Source organism: Thalassophryne amazonica, chromosome 17 (assembly GCF_902500255.1).
Source record: "Thalassophryne amazonica chromosome 17, fThaAma1.1, whole genome shotgun sequence".
In the NCBI taxonomy this organism is placed as follows: Eukaryota; Metazoa; Chordata; class Actinopteri; order Batrachoidiformes; family Batrachoididae; genus Thalassophryne; species Thalassophryne amazonica.
The window spans coordinates 69872656-69898606 of record NC_047119.1 but is presented as its reverse complement, the minus strand read 5'-3'; the positions used below and the strand labels follow the sequence as shown (position 1 = coordinate 69898606).

The 25951-nt window shown below is 39.3% G+C and overlaps 1 protein-coding gene across 1 annotated transcript in view; it reads right to left on the bottom strand.

Moving 5' to 3' along the window:
* skp2 (S-phase kinase-associated protein 2, E3 ubiquitin protein ligase) overlaps positions 1-24487 on the bottom strand; it is a 31992-nt gene extending 7505 nt beyond the window's left edge. Inside the window, exons 1-4 of the mRNA XM_034192902.1 lie at positions 22907-24487; positions 22165-22403; positions 20996-21107; positions 13462-13605 (exon numbers count right to left, since the gene is read on the bottom strand). Of these exons, the coding sequence (XP_034048793.1) occupies positions 13462-13605; positions 20996-21107; positions 22165-22403; positions 22907-22929 (518 nt within the window). The 5' untranslated portion in view covers positions 22930-24487. The remainder of the gene's footprint in view (positions 1-13461; positions 13606-20995; positions 21108-22164; positions 22404-22906) is intronic.
* Between the last annotated feature and the right edge of the window lie 1464 nt (positions 24488-25951).

Genomic DNA, 25951 nt, shown 5'->3' with positions numbered 1-25951 from the left:
GGTCTGTACTGCACGGTGTCAGAAAGAGTAATTTAACTTTTTTTTTTTCTTGGTGGACCATTTTCATTGTGTACAGACTGCTAATGAGTCTGGCTGTGGTACACACTGCTGTGAACGAATGAAGTGCGGTGATTCTTTAAACCTTTAAAGCGCCGGTTGCTTTCTGATCAGGTTTGTGACAAACTTTTAAAGCGGCAGCTGACTGCCACTTTAAAAGTTTAAATCATCACAGTGCTTCTGTCTGACCAGGTGTGATCAGACTGCAACACCGCCATCCTCTGAGAAATGCACCTGGAGCAGAAAAATCACAGAGGGACTTGCTTTATAAACATCCCGTTTCTTGTCAGCATTCTAAAGAAAGAAAGAAAGAAAGAGAGAGAGCTGTGTCCTCTCTGCTCTTTTTTCTAACATCTGCCATTTCTGTTCTTTTGATTTATGAGTTGAAAGAAAGTAAGTTTACTGATTGGATTACTGAAGTGCATGTAAACGGCTCATTCAGCCACTTTATGAACACACACACACAGACACACACACACACACCTGAGGAATTATTACAGCACACACTGACGTGTCCGTTCGATCACTTGTTGTAAAGCACACAGAGGCGCTGAGGGCTGTGTGGATCATGCAGCCACACATGGGCGCTACACCTGTTCTCCTCCAGCTGATTGACTGGATCCACGCACTCAGTTTTTGGATGTGTACAGTTGCACTGTATTATGTAGATTTCCAAACAGTAGCAGTTTTGCGCAGACCTGCTTAAAAACTATGTGCTTTCTGCATCCAGTGCTCTACACAGAAAAAATTAAACGTTTAATTTCCTGCGTCAGCCTCACGTAGCCCTCAACATACTGCCATGTAGGGAAGCAAAAACGCGGCGCGGAGCTGCTTAAACTCAGCGTAGAGCTGCATAACTCGGTGTAGCCGGTATGCCGCAATACGCAATTCTACGTTGGCCCCGGTGTGAAAGGGGCTTAAGAGGCAGGACTAAGAGACTGAGGGACAGTTTGTACTCCAGGGCCACAGCCGTGATAAATGCAAACAGCTGACACAACCACGTGTCGTATAAGTGTACAACACCTTTTTTTCCACGACAAGTGTGCAATCATTTTTATACAATGAACATGTGCATTAACAGCAGCCAGTCACTTGGAATTAAAAGAGCACACCGCGCCGTGACGGCAAAACCAAATGCTCAGGCAATGCCCAAATCCATTGTTGTTATTTTTGGGAGCCATCGTGTGAAAGATGAGGTTCTTAGAAGAGCAATGCAGAAGAAAGAGGTGTTTTATGATGGTGTACACATCTTCCTGGAGCAAGATTATCCCACTGAAGTGTTAAAGCAATGCAACAAATACAGAGAGGCAAAGAAGATTCTTCAAGAGAACAGCACCGGGTTTTAGACCCTGTATCCATCAAAAATGCATTTTTTTTTTTTATGATAATGGCACTTATTTATACAAGGATCCAGCCGAAGCAACACGAGACATGGCAGCGCGAGGGCTACCCGTCACCGTGGTGAAACCTCCACCCACCCCAAGTCAAGAGAAGTTTGCCCTGCCTGGTGCAGGGCAGGCGGACATTACATTGAGAGAGGAGACTCTGGAAAAGCTGGGGATCCCACAGAAGAAAACCAGCATGCCCGCTTCAGAGAGAAGCTGCTGGTATTTAGGAGAGACGTCGACGACTGAAGATCTCGGACTGCTTTACATTCAAGATATTTTGATAAGACTTGCTATATTCTTCTTGAGAAATGACATGACCATGAAGATATTTTGGAGAATATTCATTAGTCTGGTTGTTTTTCATTGTTCTTTAATTAAAAAGTCAGGTCTGGGTGGAGATGCGTCATTCAGACAGAATCTTACTAATCTGTGGACATTTATTAGGGCGCTCCCTCTAATGAGGCAAGACGTTGGTCTATGAGGGTCAAACCAACACATGGCCATGCAGGGCTCTTTCATATGAGCCTCTACCTTGGACAGACCATTGTTATTTTATAACTTTATTTTCTTTTCTGTTCAAGTTCATTATATGTTCCATGGAAGAGTGACTGTTTGTGCACAAGACTGGAAAAAAGGTTTATTGTACCTCTTGATTAATTTTATCACATTATTTAAGATACTATGAATAGACCGGACATTAAGGTCAAAGGGATTTCAAACCCAGATAAAAGGAGTAAAATACCATCAAAAGTAAAAAGGGAAAATGCTCAAATTGTACTGTTACAGGAGATGCACCTTTCTGTGTCAGAGCATGAAGCTGAAAAGAATGGGTTACAAAAGAGTATTCATATCACAAAAAATACAACTTGATTATATTTCTGAGGAGTCGGACAAAGAAGGGAGGTATACAATAGTTTCAGGGAAGATCAACAATGTAACAATAACCATTTGTAATGCTTATGTTCCTCCTGGAAGTAATTTTGCCTTCTACAGGAAGGTGTTTGATTTGATGATTGGCGCCCCAGGAATTGTAATCTGTGGAGGTGATTGGAACCTTCGTCTTAACCCTAACCTAGATGCATAAAAAAAAAAAAATTTACCTACGAATGTAATACAGAAAAAAGTGCCGAACTTGATGACTGAATTGGGGATATTAGACCCAAAGAGATTTTTACCCTTCTGGCCGGGATTATACTTTCTACTCACATCCACACAATACATACTCTTGAATAGGTTTTTTGTGTGTTTAAAAAAGATCATTATAGGATTCATAGTTGTGATATTGGTTCTATTGATTTATCTAATCATGCTCCTGTTTTTTTTGTTTTTTTTTGCACAATACAGATTGGTGATTCTCCACGAAACACACTTTTGGAGACTTAATACAGGTGCTTCAAACAACCCCCAGTTTGTGGCTCAGATGACAAGGGAAATAAAACAATTTTTGGACATTAATGACACGAGAGCGGTTGATTTGTCCATAGTATGGGATACTTTAAAAGCTGTAATCCGGGGAAAAATTATTTATTGGCATTCCCATAATAAGAAAGAAAAACAAGATGGATAGACCTGAACAAAAAAATTGAAAGATTTAGAAATAAAACATAAAAAGAAACAATACCCTCATCTTTTGAATGAGATTAAGAAAATACAAAATGAAATAAATTTGTTGCACACACAGGAAATTGAAAAGAAGTTTGTCTTTGTAAAACAAAAATATTACGAAGCTGGTCCTAAAGCATCAAATATTCTTGGTAGAAGACTGCAAAAAGAAAGAGCAGACAGCACAAAATACAAAATTAAAGATCCCAACTCTGCTGTTGTATTGTATAAACAAGAATTACAAAATGCTTTTAAGAAGTATTACAAAAATCTGTATACACAACCACCTGTAGAGAGTGAATTGCATATGGAAACTTTTCTTAAGTCACTTAAAGTGTAGGTGACACAATATGTATTTTTTTTAATTTGAGACTAAAATGAAACAGTTTGTTTGAAATTTATCCTTTCCTGGTATGCAGTACCTGAAGAGATAAATGTTTGTATTTTGAAGTGCACGCCACTAAAAAGCAGGAACTTCCCAGTGAGTCTCGACATTTGAGAAGAAGGAGGAAGTGATATCAGTACCGGAACCATTATCTTAATAGCCCCATTAATTTATGGATTTTTCCAGGCTACTGACAGCCCCGTTTCCACCCAGTGATTCGGATCGGTGCTGCACAGTGCTTGTAGTGTCAGAACTATTAATTCTCGCTGACAGAATCCTTTTGATTGGCAGGTAGAACACTTACATTGACACGCGCACACACACGGTGTCGTACAGATTCTCCACTCCACACAGAGGCAAAACGAAGTATTTTCACATTATTTTTGTTGCGTGCAGACTGAGACGTTAGAAGCAGATGGGGAGCTGCAAGTCTTAACTTGCAGCGCAAAGCGGGCTGCGGTGGAACAAGAGGATCCATTCACAGGAGAGACTCGAGCCATCAGCTGCAATGAACAGATTACACCTGTAGCTGACCATCCCGGTCTCGGATCAATACAGCAGACACTCAACCCATCATGGACTTTTCTTCAGTTAGGACAACAAATTAAATTATTTTCAGATGCTTTCATCAGACTGTGAAGATGATCTCACTGAAATGGACAAGTAAAACTATATTATTTACTCCCTGTGTGAATGGTTTTAATATTTAATAATGTGTTACGCTACTAACATACATACATACACTACCTATATTCAAGAAGGAAACAATATTTATTTTAAAAATAACTGATATTTTCAGTCCCTCGTGACATTTTTCAGATTTGAAATGTATGTACCTGTTTCTCAGAAAAAAAAAGAAAAAGAAAATTCTTTAAAAAAAAATCCACACTCTCATTCCTCAATTAGTCTCCCTCATTGTGGCCTAGATAAGACTCAAAACCGTAAGGCTGTGTCCCCACAGCTTCTTCAGAAACAACATCAGACTGGACGTTGACATAGCAACAATATGGCCGCGGCTGAGGGCTGAAATAGAGCACAGGCTTCAGACAGCTGTTGTTTCTCCTTCACCTATGTACTTATAATCGACTTTTATTGTTCAGAATTTTTTAAAATATCAACATTTCATCATTTTTAGTCATGATTTGTGTACATTTTTTGATGTCACCTACACTTTAACTTACTTAGTTTATCTGAAGAACACAATAACATAGGGACTGCTGAAATATCAGAGAGAGAGAACTAAGTGGCGGCATCTCTAGGTTAAAGGCTAATAAGACTCCGGGCCCAGACGGCTTTTCTCCAGACTGATACAAAGTATTTCAGAATAAGCTCTTACCAAGCTTTTTAAGGACTTCTAATACAGTTTTTTTTAAATAAATCTAAAATGCCACATTCATGGAGTAAAGCAGTTATTTCAATCTTTCCTAAAGAAGGAAAAGACAAGTTGGAATGTGGGTCATACAGGCTGATTTCCGTGTAGAATGTCGATTATAAATTGTTCACAGTTATTCTTGCTAAGAGACTGGAGAAGATGCTTCCACACCTCATACACACAGATCAAACTGACTTTGTTTTGCAGAGACAAACACATGACAACATTAGATGTTCATTGCGTATCTTACTTCAGGTTCAACAAAACAAATTAGAGACTCTTGGTGAGTCTAGATGCTGAATAAAGCTTTTAACTCAGTCAGTTAGGCATTCTTACATAAAGTATAAGAATTAAAATGAATGGATATGTCAGATTCTATTACATTGCAGTACGGGTCGAGGCAGGGCTGTCCTTTCTCACCGCGCCTTTTTTCTTTTTATATAGAACTACTTGCACAATGGGTGAGACAGACAGTATTAAAGGCATTTCTATAAATGGAGATGACCATAAAGTTGCACTATATGCAGATGATGTTTTGGTGTGTGTGTGTGTATATATATATATATATATACATACACACACACACACACACACACACACACACACACACACACACACACTCAAAAATATAAACGCAACACTTTTGGTTTTGCTCCCATTTTGTATGAGATGAACTCAAAGATCTAAAACTTTTTCCACATACACAATATCACCATTTCCCTCAAATACTGTTCACAAACCAGTCTAAATCTGTGATAGTGAGCACTTCTCCTTTGCTGAGATAATCCATCCCACCTCACAGGTGTGCCATACCAAGATGCTGATTAGACACCATGATTAGTGCACAGGTGAGCCTTAGACTGCCCACAATAAAAAGGCCACTCTGAAAGGTGCAGTTTTGTTTTATTGGGGGGGATACCAGTCAGTATCTGGTGTGACCACCATTTGCCTCATGCAGTGCAACACATCTCCTTCGCATAGAGTTGATCAGGTTGTCAATTGTGGCCTGTGGAATGTTGGTCCACTCCTCTTCAATGGCTGTGCGAAGTTGCTGGATATTGGCAGAAACTGGTTCACGCTGTCGTATACGCTGGTCCAGAGCATCCCAAACATGCTCAATGGGTGACATGTCCGGTGAGTATACCGGGCATGCAAGAACTGGGACATTTTCAGCTTCCAAGAATTGTGTACAGATCCTTGCAACATGGGGCCGTGCATTATCCTGCTGCAACATGAGGTGATGTTCTTGGATGTATGGCACAACAATGGGCCTCAGGATCTCGTCACGGTATCTCTGTGCATTCAAAATGCCATCAATAAAATGCACCTGTGTTCTTTGTCCATAACAGACGCCTGCCCATACCATAACCCCACCGCCACCATAGGCAACTCGATCCACAACATTGACATCAGAAAACCGTCACCCACACGATGCCACACACGCTGTCTGCCATCTGCCCTGGACAGTGTGAACCGGGATTCATCCGTGAAGAGAACACCTCTCCAACGTGCCAAACGCCAGCGAATGTGAGCATTTGCCCACTCAAGTCGGTTACGATGACGAACTGGAGTCAGGTCGAGACCCTGATGAGGACGATGAGCATGCAGATGAGCTTCCCTGAGACGGTTTCTGACAGTTTGTGCAGAAATTCTTTGGTTATGCAAACCGATTGTTTCAGCAGCTGTCCGAGTGGCTGGTCTCAGACAATCTTGGAGGTGAACATGCTGGATGTGGAGGTCCTGGGCTGGTGTGGTTACACGTGGTCTGCGGTTGTGAGGCTGGTTGGATGTACTGCCGAATTCTCTGAAACGCCTTTGCAGATGGCTTATGGTAGAGAAATGAACATTCAATACACGAGCAACAGCTCTGGTTGACATTCCTGCTGTCAGCATGCCAATTGCACGCTCCCTCAAATCTTGCGACATCTGTGGCATTGTGCTGTGTGATAAAACTGCACCTTTCAGAGTGGCCTTTTATTGTGGGCAGTCTAAGGCACACCTGTGCACTAATCATGGTGTCAGCAACTTCGCACAGCCATTGAAGAGGAGTGGACCAACATTCCACAGGCCACAATTGACAACCTGATCAACTCTATGCGAAGGAGATGTGTTGCACTGCAAGAGGCAAATGGTGATCACACCAGATACTGACTGGTATCCCCCCCCCAATAAAACAAAACTGCACCTTTCAGAGTGGCCTTTTATTGTGGACAGTCTAAGGCACACCTGTGCACTAATCATGGTGTCTAATCAGCATCTTGGTATGGCACACCTGTGAGGTGGGATGGATTATCTCAGCAAAGGAGAAGTGCTCACTATCACAGATTTAGACTGGTTTGTGAACAATATTTGAGGGAAATGGTGATATTGTGTATGTGGAAAAAGTTTTAGATCTTTGAGTTCATCTCATACACAATGGGAGCAAAACCAAAAGTGTTGCGTTTATATTTTTGTTGAGTGTATATGAGCTGATGAACATCTTGCAGAAATTCGGTAGATACTTTGGTTATAAAGTAACACACACAAAAGACCCAACTTTTAACTTTATTTATTTGCCTCCAAAACAACTCTGTGAGAAAGTCTCAACTGAGATCAGCAATCGCTGAAGTACTTTGGCATTCATCTGCCAAAGGCCATCTCTTTACTACCTGCAAGAGCAGGTGTTGTTTTTGAGGGTGCTCCGAGTTCGTTTCTTTGTTAAAATACAAAGCAAAGTGCCCCCCCCCCCCCCCACCACACACACACACACACACACAAAATGCAGGGAATCGTTAAGCAAAAAGGCGATTGATATCGGTGGATTGAATCATTTCTTACCGATTCTCAACACCCATTCCTTGTGCGCCTCAGTTTGAAAACCGCTGCTTTAGTTAAAGGTGCCAGTGGTAAATTTTGCAAAGGATTTTTGACCAAGAAGTCACACGCCACAGAATACATTAAAAAATAGGAAGATGAAGGAAGTCTTTTACTATTAAATGAAGAATGGTTGGATGTATGTGAATCCCAGTGGAAATGTACAAACTCTCAAATGAGCGAGAGTGAAGTTGGAAATATCTGACGCGCTTTTTTAGAACACCAAAGCAAAAGGCACACTTTGGCACAGATACAGCTGATTGCTGGAGACGGTGTGGGGCTTGAGAAGCAGGGCATTGGCATATATTTTGGAACTGCCCAAAGATGAAACCTTTTTACCTGGAGTTTCATAAAGTTTTAATTAGTGTATTTGATGTTAATTTACCATTACAGTTCTCTACCATATTTCTGGGAAACCTTAATGATTTTTACAGATCTCTAAACAAATATATTTTTGTAATTTTGATAGCGGCAAAAAGGCTATTACAAGACGGTGGCTCCTTCGAGACCCCCAACAATGTCTGAGTGGATAAATATAGTAAATGACATTTATGTAATGGAATTGATTACATTTTCAATTCGACTTAAAAAGGGGACTTTAGTTAAGTTGTGGGAAAAGTGAAAAGTGCAAATTATAAAGTGCAAATGGTGCATATGACCTTAATGCCCCGAGGAATGCAGCAGAAGTATAAAATTTTCGTATTAAAGTTCAGTAGTGCTGTCTTCAACTGTCCGATTGCAATGTATTTTAATGAAAATACACTGCGATCAAACAGGACATTCTGTCTGATGTGAACAAAAATCTCTTACACAAAATCCAATATTACTTGTGTTCATTACTTGGAAAACCAGACAAAAGCACTGGGACTTTTGCTTTTGTCCAGTGAGTGCGAATATCTGGTTTATACAATGATGGTTTAAGCGAGTGTTACTGTATTTCATTTTTTAATTACTTTTCATGGCATTCAAGGCTATTTTTTAGTCACTAGCACTGTGTACATTATAACATACCAAATAAGTATTTTATTTAAAAATGTTATGTAGATATTGGACATCATATTTTCATTTAAGACCATGCATATAAGATCTACCACCAGTAGATTTGGCCTCTACTGGTGGTTGGCTCTCACTGCGGTATTGTATCACTTCCTGTTCCGGAGCACAGCGGTGTTTTTCTGTATCTGTTAGCTGTTTAATCTGCGCAGTTAGATTGATCTAGTTATCTAGATTACGATTTGTTTCCCAGTGTAATCTTTACGTGCCTTAACTAAAGCACTCCTTCTGCTGAATCACCTCTAAATTATTTACACATTATTCACTTTGTGTGTTTTTAGGAATCCGCTAGCTTAGCGTAGCTACTAGCTCTTAGCCGATTTAGCATGGCGGCTTCTCCTGTCTCTCCCGCACTTTTCTGCTCTGGGTGTGAAATGTTTAGTTATTCCTCGGCCTCCTTTAGCAGTAACGGTACTTGTAATAAGTGTAGCTTATTCATAGCTTTGGAGGCCAGGCTGGGCGAATTGGAGACTCGGCTCCGCACAGTGGAAAATTCTACAGCTAGCCAGGCCCCTGTAGTCGGTGCGGACCAAGGTAGCTTAGCCGCCATTAGTTACCCCCTGGCAGATCCCGAGCAGCCGGGAAAGGTGGGTGACTGTGAGGAGGAAGCGTAGTTCTAAACAGAAGCCCCGTGTACACCGCCAACCTGTTCACATTTCTAACCGTTTTTCCCCACTCGACGACACACCCACCGAGGATCAAACTCTGGTTATTGGCGACTCTGTTTTGAGAAATGTGAAGTTAGCGACACCAGCAACCATAGTCAATTGTCTTCCGGGGGCCAGAGCAGGCGACATTGAAGGAAATTTGAAACTGTTGGCTAAGGCTAAGCGTAAATTTGGTAAGATTGTAATTCACGTCGGCAGTAATGACACCCGGTTACGCCAATCGGAGGTCACTAAAATTAACATTAAATTGGTGTGTAACTTTGCAAAAACAGTGTCGGACTCTGTAGTTTTCTCTGGGCCCCTCCCCAATCAGACCGGGAGTGACATGTTTAGCTGCATGTTCTCCTTGAATTGCTGGCTGTCTGAGTGGTGTCCAAAAAATGAGGTGGGCTTCATAGATAATTGGCAAAGCTTCTGGGGAAAACCTGGTCTTGTTAGGAGAGACGGCATCCATCCCACTTTGGATGGAGCAGCTCTCATTTCTAGAAATCTGGCCAATTTTCTTAAATCCTCCAAACCGTGACTATCCAGGGTTGGGACCAGGAAGCAGAGTTGTAGTCTTACACACCTCTCTGCAGCTTCTCTCCCCCTGCCATCCCCTCATTACCCCATCCCCGTAGAGACGGTGTCTGCTCCCAGACCACCAATAACCAGCAAAAATCTATTTAAGCATAAAAATTCAAAAAGAATAAATAATATAGCACCTTCAACTCCACCACAGACTAAAACAGTTAAATGTGGTCTATTAAACATTAGGTCTCTCTCTTCTAAGTCCATGTTGGTAAATGATATAATAATTGATCAACATATTGATTTATTCTGCCTTACAGAAACCTGGTTACAGCAGGATGAATACGTTAGTTTAAATGAGTCAACACCCCCGAGTCACACTAACTGTCAGAATGCTCGTAGCAGCAATCTTCCATTCCAGCTTATTAATTAATCAAAAACCCAGACAGAGCTTTAATTCATTTGAAAGCTTGACTCTTAGTCTTGTCCATCCAAATTGGAAGTCCCAAAAACCAGTTTTATTTGTTATTATCTAACGTCCACCTGGTCGTTACTGTGAGTTTCTCTGTGAATTTTCAGACCTTTTGTCTGACTTAGTGCTTAGCTCAGATAAGATAATTATAGTGGGCGATTTTAACATCCACACAGATGCTGAGAATGACAGCCTCAACACTGCATTTAATCTATTATTAGACTCTATTGGCTTTGCTCAAAAAGTAAATGAGTCCACCCACCACTTTAATCATATCTTAGATCTTGTTCTGACTTATGGTATGGAAATAGAAGACTTAACAGTACTCCCTGAAAACTCCCTTCTGTCTGATCATTTTTTAATAACATTTACATTTACTCTGATGGACTACCCAGCAGTGGGGAATAAGTTTCATTACACTAGAAGTCTTTCAGAAAGCGCTGTAACTAGGTTTAAGGATATGATTCCTTCTTTATGTTCTCTAATGTCATATACCAACACAGTGAAGAATAGCTACCTAAACTCTGTAAGTGAGATAGAGTATCTCGTCAATAGTTTTACATCCTCATTGAAGACAACTCTGGATGCTGTAGCTCCTCTGAAAAAGAGAGCTTTAAATCAGAAGTGCCTGACTCCGTGGTATAACTCACAAACTCGTAGCTTAAAGCAGATAACCCGTAAGTTGGAGAGGAAATGGCGTCTCACTAATTTAGAAGATCTTCACTTAGCCTGGAAAAAGAGTCTGTTGCTCTATAAAAAAGCCCTCCGTAAAGCTAGGACATCTTTCTACTCATCACTAATTGAAGAAAATAAGAACAACCCCAGGTTTCTTTTCAGCACTGTAGCCAGGCTGACAAAGAGTCAGAGCTCTATTGAGCTGAGTATTCCATTAACTTTAACTAGTAATGACTTCATGACTTTCTTTGCTAACAAAATTTTAACTATTAGAGAAAAAATTACTCATAACCATCCCAAAGACGTATCGTTATCTTTGGCTGCTTTCAGTGATGCCGGTATTTGGTTAGACTCTTTCTCTCCGATTGTTCTGTCTGAGTTATTTTCATTAGTTACTTCATCCAAACCATCAACATGTTTATTAGACCCCATTCCTACCAGGCTGCTCAAGGAAGCCCTACCATTATTTAATGCTTCGATCTTAAATATGATCAATCTATCTTTGTTAGTTGGCTATGTACCACAGGCTTTTAAGGTGGCAGTAATTAAACCATTACTTAAAAAGCCATCACTTGACCCAGCTATCTTAGCTAATTATAGACCAATCTCCAACCTTCCTTTTCTCTCAAAAATTCTTGAAAGGGTAGTTGTAAAACAGCTAACTGATCATCTGCAGAGGAATGGTCTATTTGAAGAGTTTCAGTCAGGTTTTAGAATTCATCATAGTACAGAAACAGCATTAGTGAAGGTTACAAATGATCTTCTTATGGCCTCGGACAGTGGACTCATCTCTGTGCTTGTTCTGTTAGACCTCAGTGCTGCTTTTGATACTGTTGACCATAAAATTTTATTACAGAGATTAGAGCATGCCATAGGTATTAAAGGCACTGCGCTGCGGTGGTTTGAATCATATTTGTCTAATAGATTACAATTTGTTCATGTAAATGGGGAATCTTCTTCACAGACTAAAGTTAATTATGGAGTTAAACAAGGTTCTGTGCTAGGACCAATTTTATTCACTTTATACATGCTTCCCTTAGGTAGTATTATTAGACGGTATTGCTTAAATTTTCATTGTTACGCAGATGATACCCAGCTTTATCTATCCATGAAGCCAGAGGACACACACCAATTAGCTAAACTGCAGGATTGTCTTACAGACATAAAGACATGGATGACCTCTAATTTCCTGCTTTTAAACTCAGATAAAACTGAAGTTATTGTACTTGGCCCCACAAATCTTAGAAACATGGCGTCTAACCAGATCCTTACTCTGGATGGCATTACCCTGACCTCTAGTAATACTGTGAGAAATCTTGGAGTCATTTTTGATCAGGATATGTCATTCAAAGCGCATATTAAACAAATATGTAGGACTGCTTTTTTGCATTTACGCAATATCTCTAAAATCAGAAAGGTCTTGTCTCAGAGTGATGCTGAAAAACTAATTCATGCATTTATTGGACTATTGTAATTCATTATTATCAGGTTGTCCTAAAAGTTCCCTAAAAAGCCTTCAGTTAATTCAAAATGCTGCAGCTAGAGTACTGACGGGGACTAGAAGGAGAGAGCATATCTCACCCATATTGGCCTCTGTTCATTGGCTTCCTGTTAATTCTAGAATAGAATTTAAAATTCTTCTTCTTACTTATAAGGCTTTGAATAATCAGGTCCCATCTTATCTTAGGGACCTCATAGTACCATATCACCCTAATAGAGCGCTTCGCTCTCAGACTGCAGGCTTACTTGTAGTTCCTAGGGTTTGTAAGAGTAGAATAGGAGGCAGAGCCTTCACCTTTCAGGCTCCTCTCCTGTGGAACCAGCTCCCAATTCAGATCAGGGAGACAGACACCCTCTCTACTTTTAAGATTAGGCTTAAAACTTTCCTTTTTGCTAAAGCTTATAGTTAGGGCTGGATCAGGTGACCCTGAACCATCCCTTAGTTATGCTGCTATAGACGTAGACTGCTGGGGGGTTCCCATGATGCACTGTTTCTTTCTCTTTTTGCTCTGTATGCACCACTCTGCATTTAATCATTAGTGATTGATCTCTGCTCCCCTCCACAGCATGTCTTTTTCCTGGTTCTCTCCCTCAGGCCCAACCAGTCCCAGCAGAAGACTGCCCCTCCCTGAGCCTGGTTCTGCTGGAGGTTTCTTCCTGTTAAAAGGGAGTTTTTCCTTCCCACTGTAGCCAAGTGCTTGCTCACAGGGGGTCGTTTTGACCGTTGGGGTTTTACATAATTATTGTATGGCCTTGCCTTACAATATAAAGTGCCTTGGGGCAACTGTTTGTTGTGATTTGGCGCTATATAAAAAAAATTGATTGATTGATTGATATAAGTTCCTTGTTTTCATTGTTCTACAAGCTTTTTCTTTTCTTTTCTTTTTTAAAATACAAAGCAAAGTCCCTCCCACCCAAGGACTCACTCTGTTCCTGTGAAGGGCGGCTCTTCTATGAAGGAGTGAGGACAGCGCAGCCTGCAGACCCCCGTGTTCAGAACCTGCTGCAGGGCCGGACCAGCGTGGGTCAGCCCCTCCAGATCCACACTGTGCCACAGAGGCTCATCGAACCTGAGGAGACATGCAGACAGCCCGCCATCACACAACTCTGGAACACTTTAATGTTTGCCAAGTCATGTTTCCAGCCCTCTGTGACAAGTATAAAAAAAAAAAAAAAAAAAAAAAAAAAACAAACAAACATCTCAGAATAAAAATAACGTTCATGGTAATCTGCCTGTTCATGGTAACATGAAACAGCCTGCAACCAAAATGCAACACTCTGGTCACGCAGAGTTTGAAAACAAGATGACGGAGCTGATGGAAACTATTATCTGTCAAACTAAAACAAAGTCCACCAGAAAGTCTCCCAGACTGGTGTTGGGCCACCATGTGCCTCCAGATCAGCATCAGTGTTCCTCATCACTGATTCCAAAATTATTCCCTAATTTGGTGTTGGGATGATGGTGACTGAGAGCACTGTCTAATGTGTGGGTCCAAAACTCCTGCAGTTGTCCAGTTAGGTTGAGTTTTGGTGACTGCAGACCACAGCATCTAATCAAATCATTTGACAAGTCCTCCTTTCCTGCAGATGGCAGCATTCAATGTAAGTGTCCACTCATTTATTCAGCGTTTATCAGCCATCGATACATCTTCCCTCTACTGCTTTAAAACTCATTAGCATGGCGCCTCGTTAACACTATCATCATCATCATCATCTATTTTCATCATCATCATCTATTTTATTTGAGCAGAGGATAAGAAATACAGAAAACAAAAAAAAAAAAAAACAGAAAACAATTTAACAATAACATAAAAAACAAAAAAACTGAATTTACTATTAACTCAGGACATTAAATCTGCTCAAAAAGGAGTGGGAGGAAGAAAACTTATTTAATCCCACCCCTTTATTCAAATTTAACATAAAGTGCATAGCTGCTTCCCGTCAATTAGATAGAAAATTAAGAAAATAATACATTTAAATACTTGTAAATTCCCACAATAGATACCAACAGCAGCAAGAAAACAATACCAGTATAATAAACAAGCAACAAGCACATACCAACAATGGTAAGAAATCAACGATACCAGTTACGGCAAAGAAAACAAACATATGATGCTCATACCAACAATGGTAAGAAAACAACAATACCAATTACGGTAAGAAAGCAAACATATAAAAAACATACCAACAATGATAAGAGACAACAATACCAATTATGATGAAGAACCAAACATATGAAAGAAAGAAACATATAATGCACAAACCAACAATTGTGATACAGAGTCATGAGCCATGAATGTAAAATGGCTTTTATTGTTAAGTCTCAATCATTCTATACCGATCCCAGACCCTCTGTTTATAATGTGACTTGAATTCATGAATGTTTTGGCATTGCTTGAGTCTGACGTCCAAACCATTCCATAACTTTGCTCCACATACAGACACACAAAAAATTTTCCGAGTGGTTCTAACTTTTAATAATGTGAATTTGGCAAAACCTCTAAGATTATGAACACACTCTTTAACTGAGAAGAACTTTAGAATGTTACTTGGCAGTGATTTGTTAAATACCTTAAATAAAATCTGTAATGTAGAATATTTTACAAGATCATGAAATTTAAGCAATTTTGATTGCATAAAAAGATTATTGCTATGTTCTAAAAATCCAACTTTATGTATGATCCTTATTGCTCGTTTCTGTAGTATAAATAGTGGTTGTGTTGAACACTGATAGTTGTTACCCCACACTTCAACACAATATGTTAAGTATGGGAGAACTAAAGAACAGTATAATGTACGGAGTGCATTATGATCAAGAAATTGCTTTACCTTATTCATAATAGAGAGGCTTTTTGAAATTTTCATTTTTATGTGTCTGATGTGGGCTTTCCATGTTAATTTACTGTCTATTATTACTCCTAAAAATTTGTTTTCAGCTGAGTTTTCAATTTGGACACTGTCTATACATATTTGTAATTTAGATTTAACCTTATAATTACCAAATATCATTGCTTTTGTTTTATTTAAATTTAATGATAATTTGTTACTGTCCATCCATTTTTTTTATTTTACTTAGTTCGTCATTTACAGTATTTATAAGTTCATTGTAATTATCACTACTGTAGAATATATTTGTATCATCAGCGAATAATATTAGTTTCAGTGATCTAGATGCATTAAAAATGTCATTAATATACATATTAAACAATTTGGGACCCAACACTGCCCCCTGGGGGACACCACAAGCAATGCCAAGACATTCAGATTTGTAATTTCCCATTTCCACGTATTGGACCCTATCTGTAAGATAACTTTTTATCCAATTTCCTGCAACTCCTCTGATACCATAATTCTCTAATTTGTTGATTAAAATTGAATGGTTAATTGTATCAAATGCCTTTTTAAGATCAATGAATATTCCAACAGCATATCTTTTTCTGTCCAATGCATTAGTAATTTCTTCTATTGCCTCAATAACAGCCATTGAAGTGGTTCTTTTCTTTCTAAAGCCATATTGACCTTCGTTTATTAACTGATATTTTTCTATGAATTTTTCCAAACGAGAGAAACAATTTTTCTAGGATTTTTGAAAACTGTGGGAGTAAAGAAATTGGTCTATAATTGGTAAAAATATGTTTGTTGTCATTTTGTACAGTGGTATAACTTTTGCAATTTTCATTTTTTCCGGAACACATCCAGTTTGGAATGACAAATTACAGATATAGGTCAGAGGTTTTGAAATGTTGTTGATGACTTTTTTGACTAATACCATGTCTATATCGTGACAGTCTGTAGACAGTTTGTTTCTGCATTTATTAACAATGTCTTTTAGTTCCTGTTCATTTGTTGCTGAAAGAAAAATTGAATTTATGTTTCTTTTTATAGTTTCATTAGACTGCTGAATTCCTGGATTTGGGATTTCAGCTGCCAAATCAGGGCCAACATGTACAAAAAATTGATTAAAACCATTCACTATATTATTCATGTTGTAATCATGAACATTTTTATCAATAAAATAATCTGGATATCTTGTATTGGAAGATCCTGGTTTAATTAGGTTGTTCAAAATGTTCCAGGTTTCTTTGATGTTTTTATTTTTTTGTAGAATTTCATCATAGTACAACTTTTTACTTATTTGGATGACTTCTGTTAATTTGTTTTTATATACTTTATATCTTATTTCAGCTTCTTTTGTTTTTGAATTAATACATTTTTTATAAAGGCTGTTTTTTTTTTGCAGGCTTTTAATATTCCTTTAGTTAGCCAAGGACATTTATTGTATCTTTTATTTTTATAGTATTCTTTAAGGGGACAATGTTTTTTATACAACGTGCAGAAAATATCTATAAAATTGCTATATGCACCATCTACATCTGACTCACTGTAGACTGTACTCCAGTCTTGTATACTTAAACTGCTGTTGAAGGCATTTATTGTTTCTTCTGTTCTTATTCGTTTATGGACTACTTCTCTGTCATGATTAGTTTTTTTAAGGTCACAGTCATAAACAATAAAAACGGGTAAGTGATCAGTGATATCACATATGAACAGGCCACTTATAACTTGATTTTCAATAATATTCGTAAAGATATTATCGATTATTGTGGCACTGTGAGATGTTATTCTACTTGGTTTTGTAATTGCTGGATAAAGGGACATACTATACATTGTGTCAGAAAAAGCATCTATTGATTTCAGTTTTTCAGGATTCAAAAGATCTATATTAAAATCCCCACAGACAAATATATTTTTAGTACTTATTTCCGAGAACATTTTTTCCATTTGTTCATTAAAAATGTCAATACTTGAACCAGGTGACCGATATACACAACTTACAATAATATTTTTCCTCTTTTTGTTGTCTATTTCGACTGTCAGACATTCCATTACTCCATCTATTGTTACTGACATACTTTCTACAACCGTAAACTGAATTGTTTTATGAATATATAATGCAACACCACCTCCTGTTTTGTATTTCCTGTTTACATAATGCAACTCATAATCTTCTAAATCAAAATCAATACCTTTTTCCTTTTGTAACCAGGATTCTGATATGGCAATAATACTAAATGGTGATATAAACTGTTGCAAATATTCCTTTATAGAGTTAAAATTAGTGTACAAACTTCGGCTGTTGAAATGTATGATTGACAATTTGTCGTCCGAAGTCGTAACATTTGTATACTGGTCTTGTGTATAGTAATCACAGTTCATATTTATTGAAACAAGAAGGTTGTTGACCGGGTCAGTTTCATTTTCCTGATCTTGTGTGCTGTGCTCAGTATATTTAAATGTTTCCAGTTCCTTTTGTTTAAATTGTAAGATTCTCTGTAACAAATCTGTATCTGTTGTTCTTTGGTGTGAATATGTTTGTTGTAATGTTCATGGTGGTGTATAGAGTCTCACATTGTTACCTTTATCTTTCAGTTATATTTGTCAAGCTCTTCTATATTTCTCACCACCATAACTTTTGCTTCTTCTGGTGTACCATTCAGTTTGATGAGAATCCTACAATTTGTTACCCATGTTTGCTGAATTCTTTGCTGTTTCTTTAGGTTTCTTGCTTTCTTGGCTATATCGGCATTCTTTTTGGTTAAGTGATCATTCATGAATACATTTGTTCCTTTTAGTTTGAATCTTTGCTTCAAGAGTGCCCTTTTGTTTCTTCTGTTGGCAAATCTTACGAAATCTTACCTATCAATAATTAGGTGCATTTACATGGACTCTAATAATCCATTTATTAAAATGATTGGAAATCTAAATCAGGCGGACAGATTGGAAATCAGACGGAACCTCCTGTGCACGCTTCCCAGTGTCATAAGATCAGCAGCATTCTCCAAGGACTTGACTGGTGTGGGAAAAAAAAAAAAATTATATATATATATATATATATATATATATATATATATATATATATATATATATATATATATGATTAAATAATAAAACTACAAATACAGCTGCTTTCAGTCAATTATTTTTTGAGAAATGCACAGGAGCGCTTGTGCATATACGATCTGATCATTTTTATTGCAGTTATGCAAACGACACCCCCAGATCCCTCGACTGGAATGATTCTCTTCCGACTGGAGCCCTTCATGTAGTCCAGTGGTGTCCAAACTATTCCAGAAAGGGCCGAGAGGGTGCAGGTTTTCTTTGCAGCTACTGACTCCAGCAGGTCATTTCACTGATGAACTCATCCCACCTGCTCAAATGGATGTTAATCAGTGAAATCACCTGCTGAAGTCCAGTGGCTGCAAGGAAAACCTGCACCCTCGGCCCTTTCTGGAATAGTTTGGACACCACTGATGTAGTCATTGCACCAAATAAAATAATCTCCAATCTCGCTGCTTGTTCGTGTCACTAATACAATACCGGGACACAACTTAGCACTTTATTAATCTGACATCAAGACATTATTCAGTAAGTCTTGCTGAACTCACAAAAAGCAGTAATTACACATACATATGAAGAAAATATCAAGATGTGACTTGGGCACATCAGATTACGAAGCACAACATCAGATGTAACTTTACACGTTTCACTTAGGGCCCCTTCACACATAACATGATTGAAGCCTACTAGCGCACGAAGGAGGAATTGCACACCATTCATGAAAAATCAGAGGCGCCTCCAACTACACCTGTCACCACAACTACCACTGACCAAAAGACAGTGTGTGCCCTGTGAGAGCCCAATCCATCCCTCTCACAGCAGGTGTCAGACAAATTCCAGGTGTCACACACGAACATCCAACACCACTCGCTGGACACTTAGAAAATGTGAGGCCATTTGTGCTGTCAGCACAAAAATAGTCAGCAGACGATCACTTTCGAGCTGGCAGTGAAATTTGTCTAAGTGCCCACACATGTGGCGTGCAGGGGGAGAGCACACTTGCATGACATGTTGATATGCATTTACAGACATGATCACATGGGGGCTGTACAGCCACGTCTGAGTGCACACAGGTGATGTAACACAGCGGTAAACATACCACTGTCCAAGCTTTTTTGAAACGTGTTGCAGGCATCCATTTCAAAATCATTTAGAATGTGTGTCAAATTTGGTGCTTTTATGACAAAACGAACAATTATTCTGGAAATTTTAGCTAAGCTGCAACACTATTAAATCCTGAAGCCTATTTACCACCATAGCACCTTTGTACTCCACTGTCAAGACAAACTAGAAATATTTAACACTGCAAATGTACACAAGGCACAAGCAGGGCTTAAAATTACTTCCATGCTAATCCAAAGTGATGAACATCACTTTGAGCAGACGGGATGAGTTCATCAGTGAAATCACCTGCTGGAGTCAGTGGATGCAAAGAAAACCTGCACCCTGTTGGCCCTTTCTGGAATACTCTGGACACCACTGCTTTAAGTACAATTTTTAAAAGCAGAGCTTTGAATGAAGCAAAGACTTGCAGTTTTGTGGGGCAACCAGGAGTTGTGAGGTTTCACACTGGTCAACAAAACAAATGTTCTTGCATGGACTTTGAGAACTGATGTCGGGGCATTTTAGGGTGATGAATCCAAATCTGAGCTCAGATTTCCTCTATCACATCGCATTTTTTTTTTGCAATCTGCATGTTCCATATTGATGGATTATGCAAAACTTGCTCATTCACTCAGAGTTTGATGCCACTAATCATGAACAAAAAAGCTTCAAAAGCATATTTTTAAACCAGGTTTGTGAAATGTGAACAAGAGCTGTAACATCATTTATGGCGCCGACGAGGTGTGTGAGACTCCAGTTTTTGCTTCCATGCTTGATACGAAAAATATGTTTTCTTATCTCAAAATCACGATGTGATTGGCAAAAACGAACACCAGATTCGGCTTCAGCGTCCCCAAATTACACAAAATCTGTTGAAAAACTCCATGCAATAAAAACCGTGTTGAACAGTGTAATCAGGAGTATTTGCTGGAAGAAAAACTTGTCAAATAATAATAATAATGTCCCTCTGTTACACGATATTATACATTCGCAACCTAGAAACTATGCTGTCAACGAAGATCTATAATAAATTTTCTGGACGTGTCCCGGTGTCGCAGACCGAATGGTCCCCGTAAAAATTGGTCCACCCTGCCTCCACTGCGCATGCATCATTTCGGAGCTCAGCAGCTCATCTGAGACACAGTCTCTTCACACAAAGTGATTAAATGGATTATTAAACATCAGATGACAAGGTCAAACCTCTTAAATCATTCTAAAGTCAGTTTTAAGCAGAAGCAAAGGCGTTTTAAGCAGAAACGAGGTGATAATCGGTGAACCGCGGCTGATGACGCATGCATAGTGAAAGCAGGGCGGACTGATTTTTAGGGGGGGACTGTTCATTCAGCGACACCGGCCTCAGGACAGAAAGCAGCAGTTATCAAACACAAGAACAGATATTACTGCCATGTGACACCTTCTACATTTCAGTGGTAGGAATCTAGAAACTCGCATATTCACCCCAAACGATACAAGCGCTTGCAAACTGTACACATCCTGAGGAGGTCCTGCAGAGGGAGGTAGAAGAGGATTCTCAGTAGCAGCTCATCTGGTAGGTGGTCCCATGAAAGACCTGCCAGGGGACGTGACAAACAGTCATCACATAGGCAACTGTTCGGGCTCCCATACTGATCCAATCAGCATTAATACATTTTTAAAAATGGTGCAATTTCAGCAAAACCAACATGAAATAAAATAAAAGGTAAAAGCACAAACTAATTGCAAACAAGATAAAATAAATGTTTTCAGTGGAGCCTTAAAAGACTCCACAGAAGTGGACTCTCTGATAAAGGCAGCAAAGTGTTCTACTAAATAAGTGCATTATATGCAAAGGCTCCCCACCCCGCAGAGCTCTTCTTATCTCAATGTCGACAGAGTAAACATGCACAACACAACAGGTTCTGAGAGGTAAGCACAAGCGTGCACACATGCAATATTTTATATGTCATAATCAAATCCTTAAAATCTGCTTTCACAGTCACAGGGAGTGTCTCATCACTACAATGTTAAGGAAATGAAAATAGACAATGCAGCTCAAAAGACAGCAAAAGAAATAAGTCCTATATTGGCTCTGGGGACAAGTGATACCGAAACTTATCCCTGGACTCTGTAGCACAATGCAAATAAGTCTATATAGGTCGTGCAAGTGCGTGAATCAAAGTCATGCTCGTGTCAGGGGGCCTAAACCCAGGTCTACATTTTACTAACTCAGCTCCTTATCCCACTGGGCTACCTGCTCAGACATGTTTGACACCAAAGGCAGTGTTGGGTGAAAGAATAACATCAAAAAGACACCAATATTAAAAAAAAAAAATCTTTCAGTATTACTTATCACACAGTCACCCAGTGATGGTGTAAATTACCATGAAGCCATCACTGTCTCGCAGGACCAATAACAATCATGTCAGCCTTATCAGAGTTAAAGAAAAAAGAAAGCGATGAGACAAGTCTCACTTCAGCCAAACAAGCCTCCAGTTTTTCTACATTGTTACTGTCTACATAGCTGCATGTCATTGGTGTAGTAGTGAAACCTACTTGCATGGCTACGTATAATGCCAGATCAAAGCAAAGTAGAGAAAGAATACCAGTGAACCTAAGACTGAACCCTGTGGTGCCCCATGCTTGGTTACCTGATGCCAATTCTCTCTGCTGTCGCGACCGCCTGGCCAGGACAAAGCGGTTGCCGTGATTCTCTTTGCCCCTGCAGGCTGTGGGCTGGTGGCTGTGCAGGAGGGAGCACTGCTGGATCAGCTCTGTGGGGGTGCTCTCTGTGGCGTCACTGAGGACCCCACACTTCCGTTTTGTGTTCCTCCTGGTCTGCAGCAACATGGAGCCATCAAGACTGGAAAGCTGCAGATCCTGCAGAGTCCTGAAGTAACAAAAAATAAATAAATCCAGATTAAAGTCTCAAACGGAGTGCGGTCGTAACGTTACTAGACACTTCAGTGTGTGTGTGTGCGTGTGTGTGTGTTGGCGGTGCGGGCTAAAGTTCGTGCCCGCCAATTACTGCACGACCGCGAAAACACAAACACATTACGTTCACATTTCAGCCTGTAACGACCCAAACTGTGTGTTCCATGCTGTGATTTCTAAGTATTTAGGTAATTTATTAAACCAGAAACGTACAGAATACGTAAGGCTGAAAACAGACGTCCAACATTTTTTCCCGCGATCTGCTAATAACAGTAATAAATGACATAAAACATACTTACTTACGATGAAACTAAAGAGCCGCACTGTGCCTCAAATAATTACTTAATACTGTGGATTAAATAATGATTATTAAGTTAGCCAACGTGCTAAGACTGACGACACACCGACTCACGTTACAACACGTGCAACGGCGAGATTTTAAAAACTAAACATTCATACCTGCGTTCTGTCAAATCCTCCATCACAAAATAAAAATAATAAAAATAAATAAAACACAGTACTGTTGTCACTAAAAACTTTAAACTCAGCGCCGCCACAGAGTGCTCCACGGCGCCCACACGTTACGTCATTACATCGTTACGTCAGGTCAAGCCTGTCTCCACCCCCTCTCGTAGCGCACGTCACATCTTGGCTTTTAAACCCATTTATTTTTTTCTTTCCTTAACGTATTTTTTCTTTCGTCTTCTCCTTTATGTAAAAGTTTCATGAAAAATAAAGGGTGTATGGGGATATTCTTCATTTATAGATATAGATATGAAATTAATTCTGGTTTAATTTATAAATTTAGATTTTAAAATGTTTGGTTAACACTGCGCTTGCACGTTGAAGCCAATGCTCAATATCAATGCAAAAATTTCAGGACTCCACTGTTGGATCTGAACACTGACGGCTGAAGCGTCCTCTCCTTTTTGAGATCCCCAGTTAAACTCTGGTGGTCTCCTCTTTAGTGCTGACTTTTAATTCATGGATTTATTTGATCTGCTTCACTGCTGTGGAGCGTTTTATTTTTTACTAGATAACATCTGAATACATCCTTGTATTTGATTGGTGGTTTGTGATATTGATCATTCATCCCATTTGTCAATGTGCTCCTTTTTTGTGCAAATTTGGTTCCATATGTTTTGTACCATTGCACACTGCGACCACTGCTCATTCTTCTAACACAAAAGAAACAACAAATCCAGTACGCCGTAAGCCGTTTGGAGGCATTTGCAATATTCGCTGGCACATATCTAGCTAAGGTGGAACTGCTGTTGGGCGAAGAGCTCAACAAATTTTTGTCGCAAATTTTTGCTGGACTGAGAAAAGCAGAAGGCAGTCTGTACAGACGACAGACGTCAGCTACGGACGACATCATCAGGATTGATTTGAACTATCTGACTGTTTGTGGAAGCTGACTGAACAATTTTGGACTGGATTGCTATTTAAAATTTGTGTTGGACTGTTTGGAAACTCTTGACACACACTGAGATATAAGTCACTTTTCCTCTTGTTAATAAATGAATAAAATGACAAGGACCTATCATCATCATCATCATCATCAAATGAGAAGTAATAAAACAAATAATAAATGTTTTTTTCATTTGTTCAATTTCGCCTCCTTGAATGAAACATTCCATCTTTCACCAAATGGAATAGTCTTTCCATTGCACTCATCATTTGTATACTGGTGTTAGAGCCTGAAGTATTCCCACTGCTGAAGTGAACTGCCTTAGGTCCTGGATGACAACCATTCAGGCACTTGCTCCATCCCCATCTCATCCATCTGCTGCAGCTGAAACCAGAGTGAAGTGTGGAAAAAGTGAAGCGCTGTGAATACTTTCCGGGTGCACTGTACACAAAAGACCAAAATAATCAAGGACACTGTATTAAATTAAGATAGATATTTATTAATTTAATGTACTTTTGCAGTTATGGTACCAGGTTATAGCTGTAATGTAGAAACAACAAAAATGGCATACAAGTCATGTGGTGCAAAGCTGCCTCTAGTGTACCGATACTGACAGTGATATTCTATGTTATACTTTTTATATATGTATTTTTTTTACCAAGGGCACAATTTAGAACTAGAAATTGGGGGGACAAAGTGCGAGGCCCGCAGGGCCGAAGCCCATAGGCCGGGGGTCTGGGGGCCGCTTTAGGCCCCCACAAGCCAGCTGTTTCTAGATAAGCTCAGATGCATTCTGAGCATCCACAACAGTAATTTTAATGTTTTGAGAAGACCATAAAGTGGACACCATTTGACTTATACAATTTGAAACTGTGGATATAAGTACTTTATTCTGAGAATAGCCAGCAATGATTTTATTAACATCCTGGTGTAAATAAGGTATCACCACATGTGTAGAACTCAAAAAGAATGATAGGTTGAGTTTTCATTAAAAAAAACAACTGCAATGTGGTAAAATGTACAAGGTCTGTCAATAAAGTAACGGTCCTTTTTATTTTTTTTCAAAAACTATATAGATTTCATTCATATGTTTTAACGTCAGACATGCTCGAACCCTCGTGCGCATGCGTGAGTTTTTCCACGCCTGTCGGTGACGTCATTCGCCTGTGAGCACTCCTTGTGGGAGGAGTCGTCCAGCCCCTCGTCGGAATTCCTTTGTCTGAGAAGTTGCTGAGAGACTGGCGCTTTGTTTGATCAAAATTTTTTCTAAACCTGTGAGACACATCGAAGTGGACATGGTTCGAAAAATTAAGCTGATTTTCGGTGAAAATTTTAACGGCTGATGAGAGATTTTGAGGTGATACTGTCGCTTTAAGGACTTCCCACGGAGCGAGACGTCGCGCAGCGCTCTCAGGCGCCATCATCAGCCTGTTTCAAGCTGAAAACCTCCACATTTCAGGCTCTATTGATCCAGGACGTCGTGAGAGAACAGAGAAGTTTCAGAAGAAGTCGGTTTCAGCATTTTATCTGGCCTGAAAACAGGTTGGTCTTATTTTTCTATTAAGGTTTGAACTTTGAGAGTGTTTACACACGAGAGAAAAGTGAGAAAATGTTAATGCCTGTTTGAGAAAAGTGTATAAAGTGTGTAGTGAGGGGTTTTACAGCCTTAAAATGTCTATAATAATTGTAAAAAATAACGCTGTCTACTTCGCGGATTTCGCTTATTGCGGGCTATTTTTAGAACGTAACTGCCACGATAAACGAGGGACCACTGTACACACATACGAGGTCTATTAGAAAAGTATCCGACCTTATTATTTTTTTCAAAAACCATATGGATTTGAATCACGTGTGATTACATCAGACATGCTTGAACCCTCGTGGGCATGCGAGAGTTTTTTCACGCCTGTCGGTTACGTCATTCGCCTGTGGGCAGTCTTTGAGTGAGGAGTCGTCCACCCGCTCATCGATTTTTTTCATTGTTTAGGAATGGCTCAGAGACTGTTGCTTTGTTTGATAAAAATTTTTTCAAAACTGTAAGGCACAACTGAGTGGACACCATTCAATAAATTCAGCTGGTTTTCGGTAAAAAT